The sequence below is a fragment of the Pseudophryne corroboree genome, chromosome 1, assembly GCF_028390025.1.
Source record: "Pseudophryne corroboree isolate aPseCor3 chromosome 1, aPseCor3.hap2, whole genome shotgun sequence".
Classification (NCBI taxonomy): Eukaryota; Metazoa; Chordata; class Amphibia; order Anura; family Myobatrachidae; genus Pseudophryne; species Pseudophryne corroboree.
In genome coordinates this window covers 201,644,529-201,662,538 of record NC_086444.1, presented here as the reverse complement: position 1 = coordinate 201,662,538, position 18,010 = coordinate 201,644,529, and the positions used below count along the sequence as shown (strand labels likewise).

General features: G+C 49.1%; 1 protein-coding gene across 4 annotated transcripts in view; it reads right to left on the bottom strand.

The window, feature by feature from the left end:
- The window catches only part of SLF1 (SMC5-SMC6 complex localization factor 1), a 382,477-nt gene that overhangs the window by 270,672 nt on the left and 93,795 nt on the right, over positions 1-18,010 (bottom strand). For all 4 annotated transcript variants that reach the window (XM_063964017.1, XM_063964013.1, XM_063964015.1 and 1 more), the window contains exon 3: positions 13,595-13,670. In XM_063964017.1, coding sequence (XP_063820087.1) covers positions 13,595-13,670 — 76 coding nt within the window. The remainder of the gene's footprint in view (positions 1-13,594; positions 13,671-18,010) is intronic.

The following is an 18,010-nucleotide window of genomic DNA, read 5'->3' as shown; positions in this document are numbered from 1 at the left end:
CACCAATTAAATGCCAACCTCTCTTATGCAATTACAAAGCACGTGCCCCTGATTATCTTTTCAAAAGCTGCTTTTATTTCTTGATTATTTATCTGTTAGTTTGGATATCTTCCACAAGCATGAACATTTACTTAGAAATAAAGACAAACTGCATAAGAAATCATGCGTGTTTTTGCATCTGCAAATGTAAAGTGCTTTCTGTCGTATTAGGATAATAATAATAATAATAATAATATTAAATTATTATTTAAAAAATAGTGCAAAGAGTTTTTTGCATTATTGTGGCTACATTTAGAGGTAGAAATGACCATATTTACTGTAGAAAAAAAAACTGTATTAAATATAGGGCTCACTTATATTAACGCCTTTGCATTGAATGTCTAGTAAATGAATGCAGACTTAGTGACTGATAGAGAAAATCACAACTACAAAATGTAATCTGTGCATATTACGTAAAAAAGCAAAATTAAAGTTGCTTTATTGGTGTTATTTTATGATCTGTCATCTAATTATACAAAACGCATGAGTGTGGAAATAAGTTAAATTGACATTGTTCTTTACAGGCGGGCTACAGGCCTCAGCAAGCCTGCCCGAACAACAACTGCCAGCATGCCTGGACATCAAGGTACCACTGGCACCTGTACTCCACCAATAGAAACAAAAGACAGTACACACACCTAATACTGTATTGTTTATAAGCAACCAATGATTCCCCCACACACACGCATATATACACACAACACCCTTTTTCACCCATTTATTACTTAAAAAATATAGGAGTTCACGTCCTCTTCAATCAATGTATCATACCCAAATCGATGCAAAATGAACCAATACTGCTATTGCTTCTAAGGGGGCCCCGTCACAAACAAGAGGTCATTCAAGGACACTATCCTTAGGAATGTATGGGGCCGTGCTAATTTGGTCACTTGGCAGCAATTCCCATGCTGTTTTATGATTTTTACAGGTAGAGTACAGGCGCCAAGCGGGCTGTTGATGTCTGGGCATGCTGGCACTTGTGGTTTGATAAGTTCTATCATGTCTGGGCAGGCATAGCCCAGGAGCACGGAGAAGTCTGCGCAGGGCTGTTTGTCTTTGAGAGGATCCCTACTTCTCTAAAGATTCCAGCCCTGAGCTAACCAGTCATGGGGGGAGCCCATGCTTTGTGTCACCCTTCGATACTGCCAGCTGTTGTACCTCGTTCAACCTAGTGCTGTTCATTAAAAAATTAGGAACCCCACGCTGTTTTTTCACACTATTTTACAATGTCAGCCTAGAGTCAATTGTCAGCCTAGGCTCAGTGTCAGTTGTCGCGGGGGGGTGTAATCCCAGCCATTTTTCAGAAATATTTATACTTTTAACGCTTATTACAAAAACAAAGCCCGCACAGATCATAGTTTGGGTACACACTATTGCATATATCTGGCTTTATTCAGGTCAGTAGGCAAACCAAAAAAGCACAAATAATAAGATTTTACTCACCGGTAAATCTATTTCTCGTAGTCCGTAGTGGAAGCTGGGGACTCCGTAAGGACCATGGGGAATAGCAGCTCCGCAGGAGACTGGGCACAGCTAAGAAAGAATTAGGACTACCTGGTGTGCACTGGCCCCTCCCACTATGACCCTCCTCCAGACTTCAGTAAGGATACTGTGCCCGGAAGAGCTGACACAATAAGGAAAGGATTTTGAATCCCGGGTAAGACTCATACCAGCCACACCAATCACACCGTATAACTCGTGATATTATACCCAGTTAACAGTATGAACATAACAGAGCCTCTCAACAGATGGCTCAACCATAACCCTTTTAGTTAACAATAACTATATACAAGTATTGCAGACAGTCCGCACTTGGGACGGGCGCCCAGCATCCACTACGGACTACGAGAAATAGATTTACCGGTGAGTAAAATCTTATTTTCTCTAACGTCCTAGTGGATGCTGGGGACTCCGTAAGGACCATGGGGATTATACCAAAGCTCCCAAACGGGTGGGAGAGTGAGGATGACTCTGCAGCACCGAATGAGAGAACTCAAGGTCCTCCTCAGCCAGGGTATCAAATTTGTAGAATTTTGCAAACGTGTTTGCCCCTAACCAAGTAGCAGCTCGGCAAAGTTGTAAAGCCGAGACCCCTCGGGCAGCCGCCCAAGAAGAGCCCACTTTCCTCGTGGAATGGGCTTTTACAGATTTAGGCTGCGGCAGGCCAGCCAGAGAATGCGCAAGCTGAATTGTGCTACAAATCCAACGAGCAATAGTCTGCTTAGAAGCAGGAGCACCCATCTTGTTTGGTGCATACAGGATAAACAGCGAGTCAGTCTTCCTGACTCCAGCCGTCCTGGAAACATAAATTTTCAAGGCCCTGACTACGTCCAGTAACTTGGAGTCCTCCAAGTCCCTAGTAGCCGCAGGCACCACGATAGGTTGGTTCAAGTGAAAAGCTGATACCACCTTAGGAAGAAACTGGGGACTAGTCCTCAATTCTGCCCTATCCATATGGAAAATCCAATAGGGGCTTTTGCATGACAAAGCCGCCAATTTTGCCACCCGCCTCACCGAAGCCAAGGCCAAAAGTATGACCACTTTCCACGTGAGATATTTTAAATTCACGGTTTTGAGTGGCTCAAACCAATGTGACTTTAGGAAACCCAACACCACGTTGAGGTCCCACGGTGCCACTGGAGGCACAAAAGGAGGCTGAATATGCAGCACTCCCTTGACAAATGTCTGAACTTCAGGCAGTGAAGCCAGTTCCATTTTGGAAGAAAATCGATAGAGCCGAAATCTGGACCTTAATGGAACCCAATTGTAGGCCCATAGTCACCTCTGACTGTAGGAAGTGCAGAAATCGACCTAGCTGAAATATCTCCTTTGGAACCTTCCTGGCCTCACAGTACGCAACATATTTCCGCCATATGCGGTGATAATGGTTAGCGTTCACTTCTTTCCTAGCTTTAAATAGTGTAGGGATAACTTCCTCCGGAATTCCCTTTTCCTTCAGGATCCGGCGTTCAACCGCCATGCCGTCAACGCAGCCGCGGTACGTCTTTGAACAGACAGGACCCCTGCTGCAGCAGGTCCTGTCTGAGCGGCAGAGGCCATAGGTCCTCTGAGATCATTTCTTGGAGTTCTGGTTACCAAGCTCTTCTTGGCCAACCCGGAACAATGAGTATAGTTCTTACTCCTCTCCTTCTTATTATTCTCATTACCCTGGGTAAGAGAGGCAGAGAAGGGAACACATACACCGACTGTTACACCCACGGTGTTACCAGAGCGTCCACAGCTATCGCCTGAGGGTCCTTGACCTGGCGCAATATCTTTGTAACTTTTAGTTGAGGCGGGACGCCATCATGTCCACCTGTGGCCTTTCCCAACGGTGTACAATCATTTGGAAGACTTCTGGATGAAGTCCCCACTCTCCCGGGTGGAGGTCGTGTCTTCTGAGAAAGTCTGCTTCTCAGTTGTCCACTCCGGGAATGAACACTGCTGACAGTGCTAACACATGATTTTCCGCCCATCGGAGAATCCTTGTGGCTTCTGCCATCGCCATCCTGCTTCTTGTGCCGCCTTGTCGTGTACATGAGCGACCGCCGTGATGTTGTCTGACTGGATCAGCACCGGCCGGTGTTGAAGCAGGGGTCTAGCCTGACTTAGGGCATTGTAAATGGCCCTTAGTTCCAGAATATTTATGTGTAGGGAAGTCTCCTGACTTTTCCATAGCCTTGGAAGTTTCTTCCCTGTGTGACTGCCCCCCAGCCTCGAAGGCTGGCATCCGTGGTCACCAGGACCCATTCCTGTATGCCGAATCTGCGGCCCCCTAGAAGATGAGCACTCTGCAGCCACCACAACAACGACACCCTGGCCCTTGGAGACAGGGTTATCCGCCGATGCATCTGAAGATGCGACCCGGACCACATGTCCAACAGATCCCACTGGAAAATCCTTGAATGGGACCTGGCGAATGGAATTTCTTCGTAAGAAGCTACCATCCTTCCCAGGGCTCGCGTGCATTGATGCACCGACACCTGTATACGTATTAGGAGGTCTCTGTCTAGAGACGACAACTCCTTGGACTTCTCCTCCGGGAGAAAACCTTTTTATCCTGTTCTGTGTCCAGAACCATACTCAGGAACAGTAGACGCGTCGTAGGAACCAGCTGCGACTTTGGAATATTCAGAATTCCGCCGTGCTGTTGTAGCACTTCCCGAGATAGTGCTACTCCGCCGAACAACTGCTCCCTGGACCTCGCCTTTATAAGGAGATCGTCCAAGTACGGGATAATTATTTCGGCCATTACCTTGGTAAATACCTCGGTGCCGGGGACAGACCAACGGCAACGTCTGGAATTGGTAATGACAATCCTGTACCACAATTTTGAGGTACTCCTGGTGAAGAGGGTAAATAGGGACATGCAGGTAAGCATCCTTGATGTCCAGTGATACCATGAAATTCTCCAGGCTTGCAATAATCGCCCTGAGCGATTCCATTTCGAACTTGAACCTTCGTATATAAGTGTTCAAGGCTTTCAATTTTAGAATGGGTCTCACCGAACCGTCTGGTTTCGGTACCACAATATTTTGGAATAGTAACCCCGGCCTTGTTGAAGGAGGGGTACCTTGATTTCACTTGCTGGAAGTGCAGCTTGTGAATTGCCGCCAGTACTACCTTTCTCCGAGGGCAGCAGGCAAGGCTGAGGTGAGGTAACGGCGAGGGGGAGTCGCCTCGAACTCCAGCCTGTATCCCTGTGATACTATTTGCAGAACCTAGGGATCCACCTGTGGGCAAACCCACTGGTCCCTGAAGTTCCCGAGACGCGCCCCTACCGCACCTGTCTCCATGTGCCTTTTATAGGCAGCATCACCTGTCCACTGCCGGGTTTCTAATACCCTCCTGGCAGAATGGACATTGCATTAATTCTGGATGCCAGCCGGCAAATATCCCTCTGTGCATCCTTTATATATAAGACAACGTCTTTAATATGCTCTATGTTAGCAAACTATTTTCCCTGTCTTAGAGTATTAATATTATCTGACAGGGTATCAGACCACGCTGCAGCAGCACTATTTATGCTGAGGCGATTGCAGGTCTCAGTATATAACCTGAGTGTGTATATACAGACTTCAGGATAGTCTCCTGCTTTTTATCAGCAGGCTCCTTCAAGGTGGCCGTACCCTAAGTGCCACCTTTTTTGACAAACGTGTGAGCGCCTTATCCACCCTAAGGGATATCTCCCAACGTGACCTATCCTCTGGCGGGAAAGGGTACGCCATCAGTAACTTTTTAGAAATTACCAGTTTCTTATTGGGGGAACCCACGCTACTTTACACACTTCATTCATTCATCTGATGGGGGAACAAAACACTGGCTGCTTTTTCTCCCCAAAAATAAAACCCCTTTTATGTGGTACTTGGGTTCATGTCTGAAATGCGTAACACATTTTTTATTGCCGAGATCATGTAACGGATGTTCCTAGTGGATTGTGTATATGTCTCAACCTCGTCGACACTGGAGTCAGACTCCGTGTCGACATCTGTGTCTGCCATCTGAGGTAACGGGCGCTTTTTTGAGCCCGATGGCCTTTTAGACGCCTGGGCAGGCGTGGGCTGAGAAGCCGGCTGTCCCACAGCTGTTTTACGTCATCCAGCCTTGTAAGGAGTTGATATTGTCGTTTAATACCTTCCACCTATCCATCCACTCTGGTGTCGGCCCCACAGGGGACGACATCCCATTTATCGGCCTCTGCTCCACCTCCACGTAACCTTCCTCATCCCACATGTCGACACAGCCGTACCGACACACAGCACACACACAGGGAATGCTCTGACTGAGGACAGGACCCCACAAAGTCCTTTGGGGAGACAGAGAGAGAGTATGCCAGCACACACCAGAGCGCTATATAATGCAGGGAATAACACTATAACTGAGTGATTTTTCCCCCAATAGCTGCTTGTATAAACAATATTGCACCTAAATTTAGTGCCCCCCCTCTCTTTTTAAACCTTTGAGCCTGAAAACTACAGGGGAGAGCCTGGGGAGCTGTCTTCCAGCTGCACTGAGAAGAGAAAATGGCGCCAGTGTGCTGAGGGAGATAGCTCCGCCCCTTTTTCGCGGACTTTTCTCCCGCTTTTTTATGGATTCTGACAGGGGTATTTATCACATATATAGCCTCTGGGGCTATATATTGTGATATATTTGCCAGCCAAGGTGTATTTATTGCTTCTCAGGGCGCCCCCCCCAGCGCCCTGCACCCTCAGTGACCGGAGTGTGAAGTGTGTATGAGGAGCAATGGCGCACAGCTGCAGTGCTGTGCGCTACCTTGGTGAAGACTGAAGTCTTCTGCCGCCGATTTTCCGGACTCTTCTTGCTTCTGGCTCTGTAAGGGGGCCGCCGGCGCGGCTCCGGGACCGAACACCAATGGCCGGTTCCATGCGGTCGATCCCTCTGGAGCTAATGGTGTCCAGTAGCCTAAGAAGCCCAAGCTACCACCAGTTAGGTAGGTTCGCTTCTTCTCCCCTTAGTCCCTCGCTGCAGTGAGTCTGTTGCCAGCAGATCTCACTGTAAAATAAAAAACCTAACATATACTTTCTTTCTAGGAGCTCAGGAGAGTCCCTAGTGTGCATCCAGCTCGGCCGGGCACAGGATTCTAACTAAAGTCTGGAGGAGGGTCATAGTGGGAGGGGCCAGTGCACACCAGGTAGTCCTAATTCTTTCTTAGCTGTGCCCAGTCTCCTGCGGAGCCGCTATTCCCCATGGTCCTTACGGAGTCCCCAGCATCCACTAGGACGTTAGAGAAATGGGCAAAACCATGCTTCACTGCAGGCAGAGCTGGATTAAGGGGGGGCACAAGGGGTGAGTACCCCCAGGCCCACCTGTTTTAGGGGGCCTCACAGCCAGAGCTGCTATTGTGCTGTCGCCCATATCCAGCCTCCGCCACCAACAGCAGCTCCCCTGCAGGCAGTGGAGATTACCTGAATGAGTCCCCGTGGCCGTGTTGCCCGAAAGGCGAGGAGAGGGGAGGAAGGTGCCGCACAGCCCCCTGCAGCATGGGGGGCCCTCCCCCCAACAGGTCCTGTTGCTGCGCTGGTCAGGTGAGAACATAGTTGGGTAGGGGGTGGAGGGAAGGAGTGCGGGAGGCGCACAGCAGGTGCAGCCAGGGAATGGTTGCTGGCGGAGGCCCCCCTGTCTTGGGTACCATGGGCCCCCTCAAGGGCTTTATCCGGCCCTGACTGCAAGTGGTGCAGATGTAACATGTGCAGAGAGGTTTAGATTTGGGTGGGGTGTGTTCTAACCGACATCTACATTGCAGTGTAACAATAAAGCAGCCAATATTTACCATTCAGAGAAACCATATAACCCACCTAAATCTAACTCTCTCTGCACATGTTATATCTGCCCACCTGCACTGCACATGGTTGTGCCCATTAGAGAAGGATTTTGCTGCTGCAATCAGGTCTGAATTAGGCCCTTAGACACAGCGATCTGTGCCGTGGTTCACACCAACTCGCCTGCTAGAGGCAGGTCTATAATATGGGTGGGTTTGTAATCGACTTTACGGCATGTTCTAAACCTGACACATACTGTCGTAAATCCAGGCTTTTTCCAACTAAAAAATCATTGCTACTGAGATGATGTTCTTTTGTTTTTGCAGTTATAGCTGATTTGCATTGGGTTTGACTTTAGTACTGTAAATCAGTGGACTGCAAACCGCTGGGAATCCGCAGAAAAAATAAGAATTTACTTACCGATAATTCTATTTCTCATAGTCCGTAGTGGATGCTGGGAACTCCGAAAGGACCATGGGGAATAGCGGCTCCGCAGGAGACTGGGCACAAAAGTAAAAGCTTTAGGACTAGCTGGTGTGCACTGGCTCCTCCCCCTATGACCCTCCTCCAAGCCTCAGTTAGGATACTGTGCCCGGACGAGCGTACACAATAAGGAAGGATTTTGAATCCCGGGTAAGACTCATACCAGCCACACCAATCACACCATACAACCTGTGATCTGAACCCAGTTAACAGCATGATAACAGAGGAGCCTCTGAAAAGATGGCTCACAACAATAATAACCCGATTTTTGTAACTATGTACAAGTATTGCAGACAATCCGCACTTGGGATGGGCGCCCAGCATCCACTACGGACTACGAGAAATAGAATTATCGGTAAGTAAATTCTTATTTTCTCTGACGTCCTAGTGGATGCTGGGAACTCCGAAAGGACCATGGGGATTATACCAAAGCTCGCTCCCAAACGGGCGGGAGAGTGCGGATGACTCTGCAGCACCAAATGAGAGAACTCCAGGTCCTCCTCAGCCAGGGTATCAATTTTGTAGAATTTTACAAACGTATTTGCTCCTGACCAAGTAGCTGCTCGGCAAAGTTGTAAAGCCGAGACCCCTCGGGCAGCCGCCCAAGATGAGCCCATCTTCCTTGTGGAGTGGGCATTTACAGATTTTTGGCTGTGGCAGGCCTGCCACAGAATGTGCAAGCTGAATTGTACTACAATTCCAACGAGCAATAGTCTGCTTAGAAGCAGGAGCACCCAGCTTGTTGGGTGCATACAGGATAAACAGCGAGTCAGATTTTCTGACTCCAGCCGTCCTGGAAACATATATTTTCAGGGCCCTGACAACGTCTAGCAACTTGGAGTCCTCCAAGTCCCTAGTAGCCGCAGGCACCACAATAGGTTGGTTCAGGTGAAACGCTGAAACCACCTTAGGGAGAAACTGAGGACGAGTCCTCAATTCCGCCCTGTCCGAATGGAAAATCAGATAAGGGCTTTTTCAGGATAAAGCCGCCAATTCTGACACGCGCCTGGCCCAGGCCAGGGCCAACAGCATGACCACTTTCCATGTGAGATATTTTAACTCCACAGATTTAAGTGGTTCAAACCAATGTGACTTTTTGGAACCCAAAAACTACATTGAGATCCCAAGGTGCCACTGGAGGCACAAAAGGAGGCTGTATATGCAGTACCCCTTTTACAACGTCTGAACTTCAGGGACTGAAGCTAGTTCTTTTTGGAAGAAAATTGACAGGGCCGAAATTTGAACCTTAATGGACCCCAATTTCAGGCCCATAGACACTCCTGTTTGCAGGAAATGTAGGTATCGACCCCGTTGAATTTCCTCCGTCGGGCCTTACTGGCCTCGCACCACGCAACATATTTTTGCCAAATGCGGTGATAATGTTTTGCGGTTACATCCTTCCTGGCTTTGATCAGGATAGGGATGACCTCATCCGGAATGCCTTTTTTCCTTCAGGATCCGGCGTTCAACCGCCATGCCGTCAAATGCAGTTGCGGTAAGTCTTGGAACAGACAGGGTCCTTGCTGAAGCAGGTCCCTTCTTAGAGGTAGAGGCCACGGATCCTCCGTGAGCATCTTTTGAAGTTCCGGTTACCAAGTCCTTCTTGGCCAATCCGGAGCCACGAATATAGTGCTTACTCCTCTCCATCTTATAAATCTCAGTACCTTGGGTATGAGAGGCAGATGAGGGAACACATACACTGACTGGTACACCCACGGTGTTACCAGAGCGTCCTACAGCTATTGCCTGAGGGTCCCTTGACCTGGCGCAATACCTGTCGAGTTTTTCCCAACGGTTTATAATCATGTGGAAGACTTCTGGGTGAAGTCCCCACTCTCCCGGGTGGAGGTCGTGTCTGCTGAGGAAGTCTGCTTCCCAGTTGTCCACTCCCGGAATTGCTGACAGTGCTATCACATGATTTTCCGCCCAGCGAAGAATCCTTGCAGCTTCTGCCATTGCCCTCCTGCTTCTTGTGCCACCCTGTCTGTTTACGTGGGTGACTGCCGTGATGTTGTCCGACTGGATCAACACCGGCTGACCTTGAAGCAGAGGTCTTGCTAAGCTTAGAGCATTGTAAATGGCCCTTAGCTTCAGGATATTTATGTGAAGTGATGTCTCCAGGCTTGACCATAAGCCCTGGAAATTCCTTCCCTGTGTGACTGCTCCCCAGCCTCGCAGGCTGGCATCCATGGTCACCAGGACCCAGTCCTGAATGCCGAATCTGCGGCCCTCTAGAAGATGAGCACTCTGCAACCACCACAGGAGGGACACCCTTGTTCTTGGTGACAGGGTTATCCGCTGATGCATCTGAAGATGCGACCCGGACCATTTGTCCAGCAGGTCCCACTGGAAAGTTCTTGCGTGGAATCTGCCGAATGGGATTGCTTCGTAGGAAGCCACCATTTTACCCAGAACCCTTGTGCATTGATGCACTGAGACTTGGCTCGGTTTTAGGAGGTTCCTGACTAGCTCGGATAACTCCCTGGCTTTCTCCTCCGGGAGAAACACCTTTTTCTGGACTGTGTCCAGGATCATCCCTAGGAACAGAAGACGAGTCGTCGGAACCAGCTGCGATTTTGGAATATTGAGAATCCAATCGTGCTGCCGCAACACTACCTGAGATAGTGCTACACCGACCTCCAACTGTTCCCTGGATCTTACCCTTATCAGGGAATCGTCCAAGTAAGGGATAACTAAAATTCCCTTCCTTCGAAGGAATATCATCATTTCGGCCATTACCTTGGTAAAGACCCGGGGTGCCGTGGACCATCCATACGGCAGCGTCTGAACTGATAGTGACAGTTCTGTACCATAAACCTGAGGTACCCTTGGTGAGAAGGGTAAATTTGGACATGAAGGTAAGCATCCTTGATGTCCCGAGACATCATGTAGTCCCCTTCTTCCAAGTTCGCAATCACTGCTCTGAGTGACTCAATCTTGAATTTGAACCTCTGTATGTAAGTGTTCAAAGATTTTAGATTTAGAATCGGTCTCACCGAGCCGTCCGGCTTCGGTACCACAACAGTGTGGAATAATACCCAGTTCCCTGTTGCAGGAGGGGTACCTTGATTATCACCTGCTGGGAATACAGCTTGTGAATGGCTTCCAAAACTGTCTCCCTGTCAGAAGGAGACATCGGTAAAGCCGACTTTAGGAAACGGCGAGGGGGAGACGTCTCGAATTCCAATTTGTACCCCTGAGATATCACCTGAAGGATCCAGGGGTCTACTTGCGAGTGAGCCCACTGCGCGCTGAAATTCATTGAGACGGGCCCCCCACCGTGCCTGATTCTGCTTGTAAAGCCCCAGCGTCATACTGAGGGCTTGGCAGAGGCGGGAGAGGGTTTCTGTTCCTGGGAACTGGCTGATTTCTGCAGCCTTTTTCCTCTCCCTCTGTCACGGGGCAGAAATGAGGAACCTTTTGCCCGCTTGTCCACGAAAAGACTGCGCCTGATAATACGGCGTCTTCTCATGTTGAGAGGCGACCTGGGGTACAAACGTGGATTTCCCAGCTGTTGCCGTGGCCACCAGGTCTGAAAGACCGACCCCAAATAACTCCTCCCCTTAATAAGGCAATACTTCCAAATGCCGTTTGAAATCCGCATCACCTGACCACTGTCGTGTCCATAACCCTCTACTGGTAGAAATGGACAACGCACTTAGACTTGATGCCAGTCGGCAAATATTCCGCTGTACATCACGCATATATAGAAATGCATCTTTTAAATGCTCTATAGGCAAAAATATACTGTCCCTGTCTAGGGTATCAATATGTTCAGTCAGGGAATCCGACCACGCCAACCCAGCACTGCACATCCAGGCTGAGGCGATTGCTGGTCGCAGTATAACACCAATATGTGTGTAAATAAATTTTAGGATACCCTCCTGCTTTCTATCAGCAGGATCCTTAAGGGCGGCCATCTCAGGAGAGGGTAGAGCCCTTACAAGCGTGTGAGCGCTTTATCCACCCTAGGGGGTGTTTCCCAACGCACCCTAACCTCTGGCGGGAAAGGATATAATGCCAATAACATTTTAGAAATTATCAGTTGTTATCGGGGGAAACCCACGCATCATCACACACCTCATTTAATTTCTCAGATTCAGGAAAACTACAGGTAGTTTTTCCTCACCGAACATAATACCCCTTTTTGGTGGTACTCGTATTATCAGAAATGTGTAAAACATTTTTCATTGCCTCAATCATGTAACGTGTGGCCCTACTGGAAGTCACATTTGTCTCTTCACCGTCGACACTGGAGTCAGTATCCGTGTCGGCGTCTATATCTGCCATCTGAGGTAACGGGCGCTTTAGAGCCCCTGACGGCCTATGAGACGTCTGGACAGGCACAAGCTGAGTAGCCGGCTGTCTCATGTCAACCACTGTCTTTTATACAGAGCTGACACTGTCACGTAATTCCTTCCAACAGTTCATCCACTCAGGTGTCGACCCCCTAGGGGGTGACATCACTATTACAGGCAATCTGCTCCGTCTCCACATCATTTTTCTCCTCATACATGTCGACACAAACGTACCGACACACAGCACACACACAGGGAATGCTCTGATAGAGGACAGGACCCCACTAGCCCTTTGGGGAGACAGAGGGAGAGTTTGCCAGCACACACCAGAGCGCTTTATATATACAGGGATAACCTTATATAAGTGTTTTTCCCCTTATAGCTGCTGTAATTTCAATACTGCGCGTAATTAGTGCCCCCCTCTCTTTTTTAACCCTTTCTGTAGTGTAGTGACTGCAGGGGAGAGACAGGGAGCTTCCCTCCAACGGAGCTGTGAGGGAAAATGGCGCCAGTGTGCTGAGGAGATAGGCTCCGCCCCCTTATCGGCGGCCTTATCTCCCGTTTTCCTATGTATTCTGGCAGGGGTTAAATGCATCCATATAGCCCAGGAGCTATATGTGATGTATTTTTTGCCATCTAAGGTATTTTTATTGCGTCTCAGGGCGCCCCCCCCCAGCGCCCTGCACCCTCAGTGACCGGAGTGTGAAGTGTGCTGAGAGCAATGGCGCACAGCTGCGGTGCTGTGCGCTACCTTATTGAAGACAGGACGTCTTCTGCCGCCGATTTTCCGGACCTCTTCTGCTCTTCTGGCTCTGTAAGGGGGACGGCGGCGCGGCTCTGGGACCCATCCATGGCTGGGCCTGTGATCGCCCCTCTGGAGCTAATGTCCAGTAGCCTAAGAAGCCCAATCCACTCTGCACGCAGGTGAGTTCGCTTCTTCTCCCCTTAGTCCCTCGATGCAGTGAGCCTGTTGCCAGCAGGACTCACTGAAAATAAAAAACCTAATTTAAACTTTTACTCTAAGCAGCTCAGGAGAGCCACCTAGATTGCACCCTTCTCGTTCGGGCACAAAAATCTAACTGAGGCTTGGAGGAGGGTCATAGGGGGAGGAGCCAGTGCACACCAGCTAGTCCTAAAGCTTTTACTTTTGTGCCCAGTCTCCTGCGGAGCCGCTATTCCCCATGGTCCTTTCGGAGTTCCCAGCATCCACTAGGACGTCAGAGAAAAACCCATATCTGACCTCTAGTAAATTTATCCCATAATGCTAATGTGTTCTAGACCTTAGTGTGGATTAGTAATATACTGTACACTGATGAATTGTTCTTTTGGAATGCATATGCGTGTTACCTAAGACAGCCTGATCTACTCTTCTTCACTACATAAGAGACCAGTCAGACAGAGAGGTGGCTGTCCAAAGCTGCAGAACGTTAAAATATACAATTTAAGATACATATTAAAAATAAAGAGGTTACTGAAGATGTGATAGGTACTGACCAGCTGCACAGGCTGCAAGCCACTTCTCACTTCTACAAGGTCTTTTTGCAATTAGATGTGTACAGTTTTCAAACTTCTGAAAACAAATTGAAAAGGATTTTGTTAAGCAGAAAAATGTGATATCAACAATAATAAGAATTTACTCACCGGTAATTCTATTTCTCGTAGTCCGTAGTGGATGCTGGGAACTCCGTAAGGACCATGGGGAATAGACGGGCTCCGCAGGAGACTGGGCACTCTCAAAAGAAAGATTAGGTACTATATCTGGTGTGCACTGGCTCCTCCCTCTATGCCCCTCCTCCAGACCCCAGTTAAGGAAACTGTGCCCGGAAGAGCTGACATTACCAGGAAAGGATTTGGAATCCAGGGTAAGACTCATACCAGCCACACCAATCACACTGTACAACTCGTGATAACCATACCCAGTTAACAGTATGAACAACAACTGAGCCTCAGTAACAGATGGCTCATAACAATAACCCTTTAGTTAAGCAATAACTATATACCTGTATTGCAGAGAGTCCGCACTTGGGACGGGCGCCCAGCATCCACTACGGACTACGAGAAATAGAATTACCGGTGAGTAAATTCTTATTTTCTCTGACGTCCTAGTGGATGCTGGGAACTCCGTAAGGACCATGGGGATTATACCAAAGCTCCCAAACGGGCGGGAGAGTGCGGATGACTCTGCATCACCGAATGGGCAAACACAAGGTCCTCCTCAGCCAGGGTATCAAACTTGTAGAATTTTGCAAAAGTGTTTGAACCCGACCAAGTAGCTGCTCGGCAAAGCTGTAATGCCGAGACCCCTCGGGCAGCCGCCCAAGAAGAGCCCACCTTCCTTGTGGAATGGGCTTTTACTGATTTAGGATGCGGCAATCCTGCCACAGAATGAGCTTGCTGAATCGTGCTACAGATCCAGCGCGCAATAGTTTGCTTTGAAGCAGGAGCACCCAGCTTGTTGGGCGCATGCAGGATAAACAGCGAGTCAGTTTTCTGACTCCAGCCATCCTGGCTACATATATTTTCAAAGCCCTGACTACATCTAGTAACTTGGAGTCCTCCAAGTCCCTAGTAGCCGCAGGCACCACAATAGGTTGGTTCAAATGAAACGCTGATACCACCTTAGGAAGAAATTGGGGACGAGTACTCAATTCTGCCCTGTCCATATGGAAGATCAGATAAGGGCTTTTACACGACAAAGCCGCCAATTCTGACACACGCCTAGCCGAAGCTAAGGCCAATAGCATGACCACTTTCCACGTGAGATATTTTAGCTCCACGGTCTTAAGTGGCTCAAACCAGTGGGATTTCAGGAAATCCAACACAGCGTTAAGATCCCAAGGTGCCACTGGAGGCACAAAAGGGGGCTGAATATGCAGCACTCCCTTAACAAACGTCTGAACTTCAGGCAGTGAAGCCAGTTCTTTTTGAAAGAAAATAGATAGGGCCGAAATCTGGACCTTTATGGATCCTAATTTTAGGCCCATAGTCACTCCTGACTGTAGGAAGTGCAGGAATCGACCCAGCTGGAATTCTTCTGTAGGGGCCTTCCTGGCCTCACACCAAGCAACATATTTCCGCCATATACGGTGATAATGTTGTGCTGTCACGTCTTTCCTAGCCTTTATCAGCGTAGGAATCACTTCATCTGGAATGCCCTTTTCCGTTAGGATCCGGCGTTCAACCGCCATGCCGTCAAACGCAGCCGCGGTAAGTCTTGGAACAGACAGGGCCCCTGCTGTAGTTCTGGGTACCAAGTTCTTCTTGGCCAATCCGGAACGATGAGTATAGTTCTTACTCCTCTCTTTCTTACAATCCTCAGTACCTTGGGTATGAGAGGAAGAGGAGGGAACACATAAACCGACTGGTACACCCACGGTGTCACTAGTGCGTCCACAGCTATCGCCTGAGGGTCTCTTGACCTGGCGCAATATTTTTTTAGCTTTTTGTTGAGACGGAACGCCATCACGTCCACCTGTGGCCGTTCCCAACGATTTACAATCAGCGTGAAGACTTCTGGATGAAGTCCCCACTCTCCCGGGTGGAGGTCGTGCCTGCTGAGGAAGTCTGCTTCCCAGTTGTCCACTCCCGGAATGAACACTGCTGACAGTGCTAGCACGTGATTCTCCGCCCATCGAAGAATCCTTGTGGCTTCTGCCATCGCCATCCTGCTTCTTGTGCCGCCCTGTCGGTTTACATGGGCGACCGCCGTGATGTTGTCTGACTGAATCAGCACCGGTTGGTTTTGAAGCAGGGGTTCTGCTTGACTCAGGGCGTTGTAAATGGCCCTTAGTTCCAGAATATTTATGTGAAGGGAAGTCTCCTGACTTGACCACTGTCCTTGGAAGTTCCTTCCCTGAGTGACTGCCTCCCAATCTCGGAGGCTTGCATCCGTGGTCACCAGGACCCAGTCCTGTATGCCGAATCTGCGGCCCTCGAGAAGATGAGCACTCTGCAGCCACCACAGCAGAGACACCCTGGCCCTCGGGGACAGGGTGATCAGCCGATGCATCTGAAGGTGCGATCCGGACCACTTGTGACAATTCCTGGGCCTTCTCCACCGGGAGAAACACCTTCTTCTGTTCTGTGTCCAGAATCATGCCCAAGAACAGCAGACGCGTCGCAGGAATCAGCTGCGACTTTGGGATATTTAGAATCCAGCCGTGCTGTTGCAGCACTTCCCGAGATAGTGCTACGTTGACTAACAACTGCTCCTTGGACCTCGCCTTTATAAGGAGATCGTCCAAGTACGGGATTATTATAACTCCCTTCTTCCGAAGGAGTATCATCATTTCGGCCATTACCTTGGTAAATACCCTCGGTGCCGTGGACAGACCAAACGGCAACGTCTGGAATTGGTAATGACAGTCCTGTACCGCAAACCTGACGTACTTCTGGTGAAGTGGGTAAATGGGGACATGCAGATAAGCGTCCTTGATGTCCAGCGACACCATAAAATCCCCCTCTTCCAGGCTTGCAATAACCGCCCTGAGCGATTCCATTTTGAACTTGAACGTCCTTACATAAGTGTTCAAGGATTTTAAATTTAGAATGGGTCTCACCGAACCGTCTGGTTTCGGTACCACAAACATTGTGGAATAGTAACCCCGTCCCTGTTGAAGGAGGGGAACCTTGATTATCACCTGCTGAAGGTACAGCTTGTGAATAGCCGCCAGCACTACCTCCCTTTCCCTGGGAGCCGCTGGCAAGGCTGATTTGAGGTAACGGCGAGGGGGAGTCGCCTCGAACTCCAGCATGTATCCCTGAGATACCACTTGTAGAACCCAGAGATCCACCTGTGAGCGAACCCACTGGTCGCTGAAGTTCCGGAGACGCGCCCCCACCGCACCTGGCTCCACCTGTGGAGCCCCAGCGTCATGCGGTGGACTTAGTGGAAGCAGGGGAGGATTTTTGTTCCTGGGAACTGGCTGTCTGGTGCAGCTTTTTTCCTCTACCCCTGCCTCTGGGCAGAAAGGATGCGCCTCTGACCCGCTTGCCTTTCTGAGGCCGAAAGGACTGTACTTGATAATACGGTGCTTTCTTAGGCTGTGAGGAAACCTGAGGTAAAAAAGTCGACTTCCCAGCTGTTGCTGTGGATACGAGGTCCGAGAGACCGTCCCCAAACAATTCCTCACCCTTATAAGGCAAAACCTCCATGTGCCTTTTAGAATCAGCATCACCTGTCCACTGCCGAGTCCATAATACTCTCCTGGCAGAAATGGACATTGCATTAATTCTAGATGCCAGCCGGCAAATGTCCCTCTGTGCATCCTCATATACAAGACAACGTCCTTTATATGCTCTATGGTTAGCAAAATAGCATCCCTGTCGAAGGTATCAATGTTGTCTGACAGGGTATCAGACCATGCTGCTGCAGCACTACACATCCATGCTGAAGCAATAGCAGGTCTCAGTATAGTACCTGAGTGTGTATATACAGACTTCAGCATAGCCTCCTGCTTTCTATCTGCAGGCTCCTTTAGGGCGGCCGTATCCTGAGACGGCAGTGCCACCCTTTTAGATAATCGTGTGAGCGCCTTGTCCACCCTAGGGGATGTCTCCCAGCGTAACCTATCCGTTGGCGGGAAAGGGTACGCCATCAGTAACCTCTTAGAAATCACTAGTTTCTTATCAGGGGAACACCACGCTTCTTCACACAATTCATTTAATTCATCAGATGGGGGAAAAGTCACTGGCTGCTTTTTCTCCCCAAACATAATACCCTTTTTAGTGGTAACCGGGTTAATGTCAGAAATGTGCAACACATTTTTCATTGCCGTAATCATGCATCGGATGGCCCTTGTGGACTGTACATTTGTCTCATCCTCATCTACACTGGAGTCAGACTCCGTGTCGACATCGGTGTCTGCCATCTGAGCTAGCGGGCGTTTTTGAGCCCCTGATGGCCTCTGA